This window comes from Dermacentor albipictus, unplaced genomic scaffold (genome assembly GCF_038994185.2).
Source record: "Dermacentor albipictus isolate Rhodes 1998 colony unplaced genomic scaffold, USDA_Dalb.pri_finalv2 scaffold_11, whole genome shotgun sequence".
In the NCBI taxonomy this organism is placed as follows: domain Eukaryota; kingdom Metazoa; phylum Arthropoda; class Arachnida; order Ixodida; family Ixodidae; genus Dermacentor; species Dermacentor albipictus.
Genome location: NW_027225565.1, coordinates 6,186,263 through 6,202,166, shown reverse-complemented (window position 1 = coordinate 6,202,166; position 15,904 = coordinate 6,186,263). Strand labels below are relative to the sequence as shown.

The following is a 15,904-nucleotide window of genomic DNA, read 5'->3' as shown; positions in this document are numbered from 1 at the left end:
AGAGCCCGATGAAGCTTCGAAGTTCCTTCACGGTCGTTGGTTTCGGGGAATCGGTGACAGTGCGAAGTTTAGAAGCATCAGTCCGAGTACCGTTAGTTGCTTGGCTCTAAAGCGACATTTCTTCATATTGAGTTGGAGGCCTGCGTTAGTTAAGCACTGCAAGACCTGCTCGAGACAGTGCAGATGAGATGCGAAGTCAGGAGAAAAGACGACAACGTCAGGAGGGTAACATAAGCACGTCTTCCATTTGAGACAACGGAGAAGATTGTCATCCATTCAAATATAGCAAGAACACTGGAAAGACCAAACAGCATGACGTTAAATTCATACAGGCCATCTGGCGTTACAAAAGCTGTTTTTGGGTGATCGGCTGGTGCCATGGGCACTTGCAAATAGCTGGAACAGAAGTCGAGTGAGGAAAAGTACTCCGCGCATTGCAAAGAATCGAGGGCATTGTCAATGCGAGGCAAAGGATATATGTCTCTGTACATTATCTTGTTAACACGGCGATAGTCCACGGAAAACCGGATGGACCCATCCTTTTCCTCACAAGGACTACAGGGAATGCCCAGGACTGTTAGAAGGTTGAACAACTCCGCACTGAACCATATTGCTGACTTAGGCTTCAATACCATGGTGCTCTGTGGATGACTTGTGATGAAGTCGCTGGTGCAGCAGAGCAAGGGTGCCTGAATCGATCTCGTGATACACCGTCGATGTGCAACCCAAAGTCGCTTGTTGACAATCGAATGTAGAGGGGTACTTGCGAAGCAGGTTGAGAAGCTGGGAGCATTGTGCGAGGCTCAGGCTGGTATCCACAGAACTGCCAAAGATGCCCAGCGGAGCAGGGCAAGCAAGGCAACATGCCAATAAACTGATCTCGGAGCAGGTGCCATCAAGAGGAGCGTTGAAGATGGTCGTAGAGTTGATGTGCTCAAGACGTCCAAGACATTCACCGTGATGCAAAGTGAGGGGCGAGGCATAATCATTGGAGACAAGCATATGAGCGAAGCTCCCGTTGACAGTGATGACAGCAAAGGGAAAAGAACATTATCGAGGAACAAAAATATGCGACGGTGTAAAAAGCAGTAGTATCTGCAACACCGCTGGAGCAGGCAGTTGCAGTCACAGATGAGTGTGGAAGCATTGTGTCATCAAGAACGAGCAGCTTGCGCCATGAATCATCAGCATCATCAAGTTGGGCATCAGGAAGCGGCAAAAATTCGACTTCGGCATGAGAACAGTCAATGACGGCCTTGTGATCAGAGAATGTTACACGATACACAGGCAGGTCTGTTTATCAAGCGTCGGCACCAAGTGCACGAGCTCTGTTCTCGAGCAAGGCATTGCCGATGCACCTGAAGCACACGCCTGTCTTCTTCGCTACAGGGCTTTCTTTTTCGTGTTGCAAATATTACACTTTGTAAAGGCTTAAATATGAGGCCATAAAAAGTGCCACAGGTGTTCATTCCTGACACTGATTCAACACTTATTTGCTTGCTTATAAAGTGTGTGTCTAATGCAAGCACTGCCATGAATAAATAATCTTATGTCTATTCTTCTAGGATTCTCTTCCGCCAATTCTCATTTCTTATCACCAAACCCACTGAGTGGATAATTCAATCAATTTCGTTGATCCTGTCGGGGTCGAATTAACAGAAGTCGACTTACAATGCACAAGTACTTCACACAGCCATAGGAACAATTTGAATGAATGGCCAGAGAATACCATTCATTAAAAACAAGTAGGTGAATAAGGAACAGGAATAAAACCTAGATGCAATTAGAGAAATGTAAGAGTGGGCACGGTTCCTCTCAGGGTTATTTTCACCTGGTAGAATAGTGCACAAATGCACCAATGATATGCCTGTCACGACAACAATTTGCTTCGCTGGCAACTACATCACAGCAAAGCAGAAGTATTCCAAAATGTGATTGATCGATAATACGGCTCTCGAGTTTTTCTTTCAGGACAATGCATGCTGCAAGATTTTTGATCACCAATTGCATTACTCAACGTTTGCATTCAAAAGCTGGTTCCTGCTGTATGTACTGAAGAAAAAAGAACAATACATTTCATTTTGCACAGGGCAGCTGAATTTGCCAGATTCAGCACCAATCCTTTCCTTTCGTGTTCATGCTTAACACCCTAATCCCTTCTTTTAGATGCTTGCCTTCTTTACGAATCATGAAGTGCTGCATAATACAGTCCTTTCCCGCTAGCAAGGCCACGCCACAATGCATGAGACAGTTGTAAATAAGTAATGATGTGAAGGATGTTAAGCCATTAAGCTGAAATGTTAAGCTAAAAGTTGCGCAGGTCTTTTCCAATTTTTGATCAACAAGCACTAGAAGGTGGCAAAATTAGCAGACCTGTAAGAAAGAAAAAAGAGCAGTTACATGATCACCTCTTTTTTTTTTTTGGTAAAAAGACCCTGCTACTAAGTTCCCAATTCTAATTGTTAAGCGGAACGTAAGGCCCCACCTTTAATTACATTCCACCCTAGCCCTTCATTGTATGCATGCTGCACTGTATTAGTCATGAAAATATTAGTCGTGAGAAAGTGGGTGGTAGTGCCCTAAAACGATGAGAAAGTGGCAGAACCAAAAGCTTGCAGGATTTCTACCCAAGTGCCTACAAGCAGACAGAAGCTGCAGTGAAGGCAAACCAGAAGACCTCTACCAAGGAATCGCAGAATGTGGACAAATATTCAAATGACATAGTCCAAGGTGCATTGTGTATTTACTAACATGTTGGGATGAAGGAGGTACTAACTAGGGTGACAAAAAAGCAACCAGACAACAATTGTGAAACATGCTGCACAACACTAAAACACAAATATAATGCACAGAACACATCATGAGCCAGTGCAAAATCAGCGTGTGAATGTGACCGGAAGTAATATTAATGATTTACTTACAGGGGAAGAAAGACAGTCCTAGAAAAAAGGAAGAAAAAAAGAAGGAAGGAAAGAAAGAGAGAAATAAAGAAAGGAAGTAACAGCCAAACTCAATCAGAAGAACATTAAAAATCAGTAGAAGGAAAAGCTGGATGGGCAAGTACACTTTGAAATAACGAAAAGAAAGAAGAAACTGCAAAACATAAGCAAAACCACATGCAGTTAAGTGCCAACACAAAACTCGATGTTTTCATGAAAAGCCAGAGTAGTGGTAGTGGAAAGTTGTTGCAAAAGAAACACGCATGCAAGAACACCAATACCAACTAAAACAAAAACGTACTAAGAATAACTGAGCATCCAATATTGCTAACCCCTTTCTTATGCATTCTTGTTTTTGATCCTCTGCTGATCTCCAGTATGTGTGTGTTTGTATCGGTGTGTTTCAGTAATATATAAATATGCTATCTTTTTGTGAAAAAGCTAAAGTTATGAGTCAATACCTGTCTGCGTCTGCTCCCTCAAGTCCTTGTCTGTTGCACCTAATGCATGAATGGGCGCAGCACAGTGCATGCTGAGAAGTCACACAACACACACTGCATGCAAGATCTCGACGGACGTCATTACACATAGCAGCTGAAAATGGGCAGCCCTAAAATAGCACATGAATGAACAAATAAAATAAAAAATAAAATAAAAGTTGCAACTCTCAGCTGTAAAAACTGACATCTCAACAATATTGACACGTGAAGTTAAATGCAAGCAAGCGCTAGCTTTCACAAACACCTTAATTTTCTAATTGCTCCCCGCTGAATTAGAAGTCTTAAAGTGGGCTGCTCTTAATGAAGAGAACTGGTTTTGCCACACAGACGACTGACTAAAGATAATGCAATGCATTCGACCATATAAATCAAAACCTGCTGGTAAAGCCAGGTAACTGCCAAGTGCACGACAGCATGACGTATTGGGAATGTATTGGTAAAAAACCATAGCTTTCAGCAGTGCAATTATAAACACACAATAAGACTCTTATAAGCATTCTTTATGGAAAACATGGGGAAGGCGGGAGATGGAAATTCAAGACGAAGAGCAAAACATGAACAAGGTGAAAGCAGGAGCCAACGTTTCGACAAGTGGTCTTAAAGAAGACAAGTCCAGTTGTCGAAATGTTGGCTCCTGCTTTCGCCTTGTTGTCGTTTTGCTCAAGCATTCTTCATGTGTGACACTTCTGCAATGTATTTTAATATCAGCCATGTTGGCACTATGATTTACCTTCCTGTACTTTTTTTTGTTGTTGTTGGTGGTTCAGATTGCTTGCAAGACTGAACTACTTTAAAATGTCTTTCTCATTCCTTTATATTTCTATGGGTGATCAACCACACTACATGCAGACATGCAATGGCACTACCACAAACACACCTATACAGATGCACAACATGCAGTTATGGAAAACACACCGCAAACACGTTTTCAAGAAGGGTACCAGATATAAAAGACACTTTGAAAATGTGTAAGCTCCACAAACATTGGAGCAGCCAGATTGAGCAGAGGAGCCCCCTCAATAATTTTTGAAGGAAAATACAGTAGACTTCATTTAGGACCAATTTTCTGCCAGAGTCTAGGGACCTTTGTATATTCAGTGCACCTCTGTTCAATTGAATGCCTGGCGTGACAAATAAAATCTATAGATCACTTTGTGTTCATATCAAAGAAAGTGCACGAGAAACAGCCGGAAGACTCACCGAAGATGAAGAAGAAGACAGCCGGCCAGGGCTGCAGGGCAGACCTTTGTGCTCCTGGCATGGTAACTGCAGCTTCGTTGGGTCCAAGCGGTCAAATGTCACCCAATCATCGAGCCGCTTGTTGTCTGTGCACAGAGCAGCAACCATGAGCTGAGGAGCTCGCAGACAGAGTCCACAAATGCCCACTGAATGTGGAGCAGAAATGTCCCTAAAACAGTATAGACAACCAAAGCATCGTGCGGATGCACTGTGGCACCAGTCACAGACGCCACCTATAGCAAAAATTTAAAAACAACCAGGTGTGCGGCAATTGGTCCTCCTCTATTCCACTGTGCTGTACAAACACGATTTTCGCCGGACTGCACACGTAAACTTGACAACGATGGTTTGCCACACGTGCTTTGCTCTGAAGGACTTGTACCACCCTCAATCTGAATCAAAAGCAAACAAGTATTTTTTCACGGTTCAATCGTTGCAAAAGTACAGCTAGCTCCTGCACATTCTCGTCACTGGTGCGGAGGAAGTCACTGAACAAAAAAAGGTCCTTGGGTGAAGGTAATGCGCTCCTGTGTACCTTTATTTTGGCGTGCATTATCTCGCACATTTTAAATGTCTCCAAGGTAAAAGGTATTCTGATGCAGTAATTTTCCAGCCAAACAATGCTTAGCGTATGAAGCAAGTTTTTTCTTCTTTTATTTAGCGAGGAGTATTGTGTTGTTCCATTTTAGATTTTGGTTTTTAGAGTAAGCAAACAGCTTCGAGTACACAATTAAAGGGGTCTTTGAGCACCCAATGCACCACTCAATGCTTGCATTCTTGTATACTCCGTTAGGGTTCTTTTGTGTACCTTTTTGCATTCTTTTGTTTGCCCAGAAGTTTACGTCCTCTCAACTTTTGGTGTGTAAAATCAAACTCTGCAGTGAAAGAGTTAAATTTGTGCCCAAAATGAAGATGAGCATGAACGCTTCTAGTATTTTATTGCTTCAATATGAAATTTATTGAGTCAGCTGGAGATATGTTTACTGTCAGTAGTCTGCAGAGACCATGGGTACTTATTGATTTTATGTGCCGTATCCACGCTTCCCATGCCAGAAGGCTGCAATTTAATTACTTTAACTCTGTATACTGTTTGTTTTTACGATATGAATGTGCTATCCTGTCTTTGCATGTGATAAATCCGCATAAAGTGTTGCTGCTGTTCCAGTGCACAGAAGGGTGAAAAATGCTCAGTTAGGTTAAATTGCTGCGTTTACCATACAGAAGCTGCAAGGCAGCTTATGAGGGACACCGTAGTGGAGTCTCCAAATTTAGTTTGACTTGCGGCTCTGCACTATGCACCCAAAGCACTGTAATGAGTGTTTTGCATTCAATCTTTATCGGGATGTGGCCAGAAATCGAACCCATGGCATCTTGTTAAGCAGTGCAAAGGCACAGCCACAGATGCAACGAGCGAATTGAGTTTCAATACACATCGACTAATTCAACTCAGTTTCTGCTAACCTTCTTTTTCCTCATTTTTTCATTGCTTGTTGTTCAACTGTGAAAACAGTACCTCATCCTAATTCCTGCTCTTAAGAAAAATTGGGCCCCTGAAATTGACAATTCCTCCTTACACGTGAAGATTCTTTTCTATATTTTATTTATGCCACCACCCAAAAGAATCGGCTGTAGCCCCCACTCGACATCCCCACTTTTTGTGCCCGTTATTGAACATTTCGACTTTCAACATCCTACTATATTTGAGCACTTATTCTACTTTGCCATTGTGGGGAGGAGGAGAGTAAGCTATTTAAACTCTGCAAAGGAAAACGATATCACGGCTGCGCCTTTTCATTGAGCAGCCATGCAGTTGTTCCCTTGACAAAGACCAGTCCCTTTGTTGAAATACCAGCTCCGGAGAGAACCCTTGCTTGTTCGACCACTGCCGATCTTTTCATGTCAATTGAATAAATAAGCCTCCATGTGCAACGCAAGCACCGTGCAGCCAGGGAAGCGATGAGAGGAAGGGATGGGTGTGCATGCCTGCGTAAGATTGCATTGCTCCGATACGATAGGGGAATGACAAGCCCTGGTGGCATGAAAACCTTCACGTGGGGTAGTCTATACCGCTTAAGCATACCATAGCTGCACCTCTTATGAAGTATAGCCAAGCATTAGTAAAGCTAATCTAGTATTAAAGGTAACAGTTTATTTCCAAACATGTGCTCATTGCACGAGGGACGTTCTGAAAGCAAGTTTCGTCATTTATATTCACACGGAAACTTTATTTCCAAAAAATATACACCATGGCATTATACACCTTGTACTATTTTTCCACACAGTCACCACTGACATCGAGGCATTTGTCATAGGATGCAATCAGTTTGAAGAAACTACTCTGGTAAAAATCGGTGTAAAGGATGCAAGGCCCAAGACATGACCTCTTCACCATACACGATCTGTAGGCGTTCACGGATGGCGGACACACTATAGTCCCACGTGCCCATTCATACCAGATAACAGCATGCACTTACATTGGCGACTATGTTGTCAGCACACATCTGTCTGCTGTCGCGATTTCTATTTGAATAACCTCGGGCACACCGGTCTGCTGCTACTCTCTTTTCTTTGGCGCTCTGCGCATGCATCATTCCTCCTCCGCTGACACTCCCTCCATCGTTGAACAAACTACGGGTGTGGATTCTTATGCCAATTGTTTGTGTCACCTGCTGTACCATCGTTTCTTTCGAAAAAATGAAGGAACTTATACGTTCGGAACGTCCCTCATAGAATCTTATATTGCCTGCTTAACCATATCGCTTATAAGTGTGGCTGCACAATGCAGCTTCAATGTGCCAATGCAAGGCCCTCGCAAGCAGCAACAACTGTACTCATTTTGAACACTACATACAAGCACAATGATATATGAAGCCAAATATTAAAGGGGCCCTAAAACACTTTCTCGACCCAGTAAGAAAACTGCCGGTCTGTAAAAGAGGCTCCTTTCAACAAGTGAGCCAAAAGCTATTGCCCAGCATGCAGCACAGAATTTACAACCTTGTATCAAAAAGAGCAAAAATTGCACGCTCTCATCTTCACAATGTTCTCATCACAAGCAGTGTAGCCCATCGACAGCTACCGACTGATTTCATGATCGCAAGAACATTTTCGCTATACTACTAGTATTGCTAATTTCAAGGTAAATAAATAAAAAAAAACTATATATGTCTGCAATCTCAAAAAAAAAAATCATCTTTGCACTGCCGGTCCACATGCTAAAGTGCACGTAGCTGTGTGGTCTTGGGAGATTGCAGAAGCAGGCTGCGTAGTGTAGATGCTGCAGCTGCAGCCACCATGGTGTGTCACGACGAGCCCTCTTGCCGGTGAGACACTCAACTTTTTGGCTCAGTCTTGCCTTCCCTGTGTAACTTTCAGCGCACTAGCGGAGACGTAAGGAGAGAGAAGGCTGTTCAGTGGTGCAATAATTAACTCCGCTTTTACTTGAAAAACTGGAAAATTTTTTCAGACACGAGTTTCGTAAGGTGACGTCCTTTAATAACGAAGCCATTTTATGATTAGTCAGAAAAGTGTTTCAGGCCCCTTTATGCTTTAAAAATAAAATCAAGTGACTGCAAAAAAATAATAATAATAATAACGACAACCAGAATACAGTGTACATACACCATGCTGTTCTAGCCATAAGCAAGTTGTGGCCAATTTCAGAATAAGACAAGGGAACAAGGGGACCAAATTTAGCAGGAACATGTGGCTGAAAGGCTTGGGCAATGCATGATGCCATTTGCAGATACCAGTGGCACCACTTTAGACACACCGCACGTAAGCAAGGGTGGCAAAAGTTGTGACCGCCACATTGGCTGCTACAGTGCCGCATGCTGTCCGACCTGCTGTGTAAAAGAATTTGCTAATGCACACCAAAATCCGCTTGGCTAATATGTTCCCATCCCTCGAGAGTTTATTTGTGGGTTGCAAAATCGGTGATTATTGAAAATAAGAAATAGGCAAGTTCGACACATCTTGATGAGCACGACTGGATCTTTCTTCCCATTAACTTGCGCAGTACCTAGTGCAGTAGAAGTTGACCGAACGGAGGTATCTTACACGCAGAGCTTGAGTAATGAGTTGACATGTTCTCGTTAAGCTTGGTCTCCCTACGCATATTTCCAAAAAACTTTAAACAAACTACCAAATGGTCCTTTGGTGAGCCAAATGAAGGTTAAGTTTGTCTATTTAAATTTTAGGCCAACAGCTACATACAAAGTGCACATTTTTTTCCCTAGATAGTAAACACACCAGAAAACAAAGCTCAAGGTTGAACCTTCTTGCAGGAGAAAGCCTGGGATGAAGACTATTTTACAAAAAAAAAAAAAGAAGGAAATAGTGTTCCTACAGAGAAATCTGAAAACAGTTTGTGATTTCTGCACATTGAAACTCTATCAAAAGGCTAAGGCAACTTTTTCTTTTTCAGGATATCATTGATTATTTTATTCAATATGTAAAAGCTAAGTTGTTATAAGTTACAGCATACATAATGAGTGACTTACCTAAACTTTTAGAAACCATATTTATGACATTCTTCATGACATACGTATTATGTCAATACATATTGGTCGCAACATGTACCGGGATGCATAAAATTGCAGCCAATTTGTCAGCATTTCAAATGGAAGTAAAGCGGAAAGAATTACTCGGAGGGTTTCTGAGAATTCTTATCATAAATTCCGAAGAAGCACCTTAAGAAGCATGGATGAAACAAATAATTTGCAACTTTTACTAAGAGTAGTGAGAGTAAACAAAATCTGAAACATTCAAAATATGTGTCTTGCTCCTGGTTTCAAACACTCCCCTAAAATAAAGATTTGATGGCATGAATATCAGCATTAATGATGGCCATGTTATGTGGGAAAGCCATGGCTTTGCAAATGTGGAAACAATCATGTGTTTACGTGCACAGAGCACTTGTTCCAACCCTTTGCAGCAGGCACCTGGTTCCTTTCTTTCCGCTTTCTTTAGGCTCTTGATGCAATGATTGTCGGGTTTGGAAACATTCACTAACCACCTCATACGCCATTATCATGCTTGATCAACTTCACACAGTAAGCAAGTTGGACTAGTTGAGCACCTTGAACCAACACTGTAGCCTTAGCACGCTTTGTACGGCATTTGTGCAGTACTGTAGAGTAATGTACAACATTTTACAGTAATTAATAAGGGCATTTGCACAAGTGGTGTCTAAAAAGTAAGAGATCAGACTGCTTGTCAAGCTTGCCCAAAAAATTGGTCTAAAATCAACGGTCTGTTTTTGTGGGAGTGAAAACTCCTCATGATGAGGAAGATTTGTCAAACAGTTTGTAGATACACTGCCGAAATGCTACTTGGATAAAAGCGACTTACTGCAGCTAAAAATAAAGTTTCACTTGGCATTATTTGAACATATTAATAAATATAATGTGCATTCCTGAACATGTGTCAACATTTGAAACAACGTTGCAGCAGCGTAGCTGTGGAGCAGACAATCAAAATCTAACAGAGGCTCTTGTGTCTTCAATGCTGCTATCATTTAAAAGGTTGCGGGATGGAATCTCAGCCACGGCGGCCACATTTCGATGGGGGCGAAATGCGAAAACTCCCTTGTACTCAGATTTAGGTGCACATCAAAGAACCCCAGGAGTGCGATCTTGTACGCGTTCCAAAATAAAATGGAGGCGGTCCGTTCCATCGAGCCACACACGATTGGTCAATTTGAACCGTGATGAATGCCATGACGTCAATTGTGCCGTGATATCTGCTGTCAATCATTCCGTGTCGTCGGCTATCGGACAAATGCAATGGAACGGACCGCCTATTTCGCAACGTAAAGAACGGACCGCCTCCGTTCTATTTTGGAACGCGTACAAGATTGCACCCCAGGTGTCCAAATTCCTAGAGCCCCCAACTACAGTGTGCCTCATAATCAGATTGTGGATTTGGCATGTAAATCCCCATAATTTAATTATTTTAACTATGCAGCTGAGTCAACAAAAGCACACATTTTGCATTGCTTGAAGTGGAAAGTGCAAGAAACGTTGCAGGTCGGTTTCAGCAAGAACTGCTGTCACTTTTTTTTCTTCAGACTCTCCAATGTGCCAAAAATTACCAAAGGTGACTAGACGTCTGAATACAGCCTTCATTTCATACAGTACATGGTGTTGCTTGTGAAATGGTTCCCATGGGAATGTTTAACAATGCGTTGAAATGCTGTTGATCTATTTGATCGAGATCCTATAGCCAAGTAAGGAAAGAATTAAATATGCATTGGCCTTATCACAAAGAAGGTCGCCAGCAGATATGGAATACATATTGTTTCAGACCATACCAATTTGTCAAAATTGTGTTTGCACAACATTTGATCAAAGAGAGGGAGGGTATTACAGGAATGACACTAACTATTACGAACCCTGTTCCGTGAATTTCAAGCATAAAATGTTTCTTAGTCGCAAAAAGAGCGACAAAAAAGAAAAAAAGAAACAGATTAGTGAACAGATGATCCCACGAAGGAGAATTTGTACCACTTAAAGAAAAATGAAAGTAGGCACATCAGGGCATAGGCTCACACCTGCATGTGTGAGCCTTGTTTTTCCTAAACAAGAAAGGAAACCACTAAGCTCCTAGAATCTCTAAAGCAGGGTACAGTGCCGTCATAAAATATGCCCCATGAGGACTAATCTCAGTTGCTACCAATGGTTTGGTAAAAAGCCTTTCTGTTTTCTCTTTGGGTGAATGACTTAAAACAACTTCTGGTACAAATAAGCTGCCTCAGTAAATAAAAAAAATGCCAGTGTTAGTGCCACTTCTACAGAGGGAAAGAAAAAATTGTTACTGTACATAGCGCAGCGGATGAACCACAAATAGAACTGAACACATTGTGACTGCACATCTCACCTGTATCACACCCCTTAGGTAGTGAGTGCCAACTTATACTTACTATCAAGGTCATGGATGGTAATATTTCACACTAAACCCTTTCACACACATTCCCCATTTTTCCCATTACGAAATTTTGTAAAACTTTCTATAGCCATGACAACTGGCCTGAAATTAAAAAAAAAAGAAACGATTACAATGAGGTTTTTAGTGCCAAAACCAAGATATGAATACGAGGCACACCGTAGTGAGGGACTCTGCAGTCATTTCGACCGCCTGGGATTTGTAAATATGCACATAAATCTAAGTACACAATAATTTTTGCATTTTGCACTAATCGAAATGCAGCTGCCATGCCCGTGGCATGAAATTTCACTAAGTTACGATCAAGAATTCAAATGCCAATAATTAAAAGCACTGCTACCCCCTGAACTAATCACTTCAGCTTGCTACAGAAGTAATGCCTTTCTTTTCTTGCTACATTGCTGGAATTGCAGAACTGCTACATCAGTAACTGATGACTTAAAAAAAATTATATTGCAAAATAAAGAACTCTGAACTTCGCACTGTTTAAGGGGATTATGCATTTACATTACGATAATGTTGACATGCACAGTAATGAAACTGTCGGCATGAAAATATAAAACTTTATATTTTTATAGGGCCCCCATGCTCTTGTGAGTCACAATAAATCAATTCCAACAGGACCAAATAATTTTTCATTTTTGTAGCTGCACCCAAATCAATCCATGTTTGAATTGTAACCATAACAGAACTGAAAAGCGCTACTTGATGCTTTACTAGGCGACCTTTCTACAGCCATATTTATCTGAACTCTACATGTTTTGTGAAACTCGTGACAAAATGGCAGACAAATTTTATGATAGCAATTTTTATTTCTGCTGTAAGATTACTTGAGATTTCCTTAAAATATTCTCTCCGAAGGGTTGCATCAAGTTTTGCTCGGACATTTCTACATATCAGAGGGTGAAGATTTCTGTCAGACCAGGGTTTGCGAGAATTTCTACACCAATGTCAAAGAAATTTCCACAAGAGAGAGCAGATATTTATAGATATCTACTTAAGTCACAAGGTTCTATATGACTCAGCAATGAGCCGATACTAAGTCAAGTGACCTCACCTGCCTATATACTTGTGCACTGTTACAAATTATTTCACCGGCTATAAATTCTTGACTGCTGAAATTACCTTGTATAGCTATATGTTAACAGGTAGTCATCACACACGTTTGCTTAGATTAAACATTGAAATGATAAATCATTGTACAGTTGAATACTAGTAATGAGCTGTTATTTTTTTGTGTACGATCATAGCATTTTACTGACGCTAACATATGGGGCAGAAACTTGGAAGTTAACAAAGAAGCTCGAGAACAAGTTAAGGACTGTGCAAAGAGTGACGGGACGAAAAATTTTACGTCTAACATTAAGAGACAGGAAGAGAGCGGTGAGGAACAGAGAGGAAATGGAAATAGCCAATATTCTAGTAGACATTAGGAGAAAGAAATGAAGCTGGCAGGCCATGTTATGCGTAAGGCAGATAATTGGTGGGCCATTAGAGCTACAGAACGGGTGCAGAAGAAAGGGAAGCGCAGTTGAGGACGTCAGAAAATTAGGTGGGGTGATGAAATGAGGAAACTTATAGGTCCGAAGTGGAATCAGCTAGCGCAAGACAAGGGTACTTAGAGATCGCTGGGAGAGGCCTTCATCCTGCAGTGGAAATAAAAATAGGCTGATGAAGATGATGAATGAGTTCTGCACAATTTTGCATTGAGAGTAAGCCTAAACCTTCTTTGTGTAGTGTAACTCTAAATTTGGCTTTCAAGCCTAAAGCTTCCTAGTAATGTTAAGCAATGCCAAAGAAGAAAGGTACTCACAGTCAATGTAGTGAATATAGTAGATGGCTTTGTTATCAGGCAATTTCTTGATGGCAAGCACCTCAGCGAGAGCTGGAAAGTTCATAATAAGAATGACAGCTAGCACAAGCAGAAATCTCATTCATATGGACAGCCAAATAACTGAGAGCATGGTTGGCTAATTGCATTAAGTTCATTAAAAACTATGTCTAGGATGGTAAGCGACATGATCGCTCTGGAGTGTGCGTTTGGTATATGGCCAGCACAAAGGGCTCTTTGGCTGTCCTGCCTAGTCTGTCAGTGGCCGACTCTGACCACCACTCAAAAAAGTTAGAGCAGCTGCTGCCGTCTATTAACTGTGTGTCCATACACAGAAATTCTTGATCGTACTGCACTCAGCTAGCCCATATGAGAATGTGGCCTCCACAGCTAAAAATCCTGCTCAGTGAAGTTTTGCGAGACTTGAGTTACTCTATTAGGCTAGCCTATATGAGAATGCGGCTTCTACTACTAAGAATTCAATCTGAGACCCCATACTCTGCAGGAGACAACTATAGCCACTGAGCTTCTTTTAGTACATCACTTGGTACAACACCTTTTCTGTGGCCTCCTGATGTATGGTGGTGACAGAATACGTGAACATTTAATAACAGCACTTCTTTGAGTGTGAGTACGTGAATACACCTGACAAATTCTCAAGAGTTGCTGGCTAACTTTAAAGGGTTACAATTTAATCAGCAAAGTATTGCTTGGGACTTTCCTTATGAATTCTTAACACTTCAAAGTGTGCCAGCAACCTCTGTGGAACATGTCTGGTGTTCAAGGGCACCTTCTCATAAATATTTTTAAACGGAGGTTATTGAATACGCCTTGTCTGAACCGAGTTAGAACACTAAAATGCTGCCACTGCCACGTCTTTGTGACCTTCTCCTCTTTTTTTTTTACTGTTCTCCAAACCTGAGCCACAATGTCCATGTGGAACCCCTCAAATCATTGTGCTGAGATTTGGTACTGGTGTGACCTCATTACAAGGGCAATGCGAAACTTGCTCTTGCTGCCTTATCTTACCGGGCAGAATACTGGAACACACTGATACTGTTGTCTGCAACTACTACAAGGTACCCCTAATGTTATGATTAATGGGATTTCGTGTTCAGTTCTGCAAGACGCACTGCTTTGTTGCGAGGCTTAAAAAGAAAATGTGGCCATTGTGTTATTAGGTAAGCAATTAAAAGGGTAATTAACAAGGTTTTTAACGAAAAGTTGTGCATATTTCACGAAGATGAAGGAGAGAGCTGGCAATCTTTTGAACAAAACACTGGGCTGCGAGTAGAGTCATTCCTCAACATAACAAGAATATACTGAATAATCATATATAACAAAATAAATGTAGAATTTATTTGACCTTACTTACTCAATAAGTTCTTACGAAGTTCTTACCTTACTCAATAAGTTCTTGTTAGTATACCAAAACTGAATATGCGAGATCTGCTGCAGCATCGGTCATAGCAAATCAAATTGTTGTTTGCAATGACGTATTCTGGTAAATAATATGTTGCAAATACAGTCACCGACTGATTTTTCAGACACTTCATTTTTTTTTTTCAGACCTGCACAATTTGTCAGACCTTCTCATGACAGTACCTCTAGATTGACTGATGGTAACAGCAATTTCGGATGCCACGCAATACGCTGCTTGATTTTTAACATGATCTGCAAATGCAATGCTGCAAACACGATGGTTTAAACATGTTGATTGAATACAGAAACACAACTTTGGTTGCCGGCTTTGAAAGAAGGAGACAAACAACCATTGGAAGCTGGCTGTCAATATGTTTGCACAAGCAGATGTCATGGCGAGTCAAGATTGCATGTCCATGTGATCTACTGCACGGATTGGCTGACACAGGTTAACCTGTATGTAGTCCCTCGGTGTTCGAAAAATTGGTCGATGACTGTGCTCAGCAAGAGCAACTTGAACTGGCACATTCCTAACATCTGTAAATTGAGCGATTTGTCAGCCTTCGCATGACAACAGACATCAGTTTGTGAAAGTAATAGTACAAGCCATGGCAATGTGTGAAGGGAAGCCACATGCAAGTCCTTTCCGTGCTACTTTTAGCCAGTTTTAAACGGTACAGCAGGCATAATGTACATTTTTTTTCATTTTTAGTGTGAAGTGTGCAAGAGAAAAAAAAAAAATACAGTGCCTACCTTATTATCCACACGTAAAATTTGATCACTAGCCCAATGTACACAACTACGTATACATGTTTAATAGTATACTGTATTGCATTGAAATTTGTTTCTAATTTTCTTATGCTTAAATTCATGTCTTGAAGAAATTTTTTTTTTTTTTGCCAACGAAAAAAATAGTGTGCCTGAAGCAGTTTCTTTTCATGCAGGCTTGACAAAATAAAACAAAATGGGAAGAAAATTCACCACATTTAAAACCATTTTAGCGAGTATTAATCATAAACGTGCAAGAA

The 15,904-nt window shown here is 41.1% G+C and overlaps 1 protein-coding gene across 1 annotated transcript in view; it reads right to left on the bottom strand.

The window, feature by feature from the left end:
• Positions 1-15,904, bottom strand: part of LOC139051390 (histone acetyltransferase KAT5-like) — a 107,151-nt gene that overhangs the window by 70,764 nt on the left and 20,483 nt on the right. Inside the window, exons 6-8 of the mRNA XM_070528410.1 lie at positions 13,437-13,508; positions 4,640-4,764; positions 2,922-2,939 (exon numbers count right to left, since the gene is read on the bottom strand). Coding sequence (XP_070384511.1) covers positions 2,922-2,939; positions 4,640-4,764; positions 13,437-13,508 — 215 coding nt within the window. The remainder of the gene's footprint in view (positions 1-2,921; positions 2,940-4,639; positions 4,765-13,436; positions 13,509-15,904) is intronic.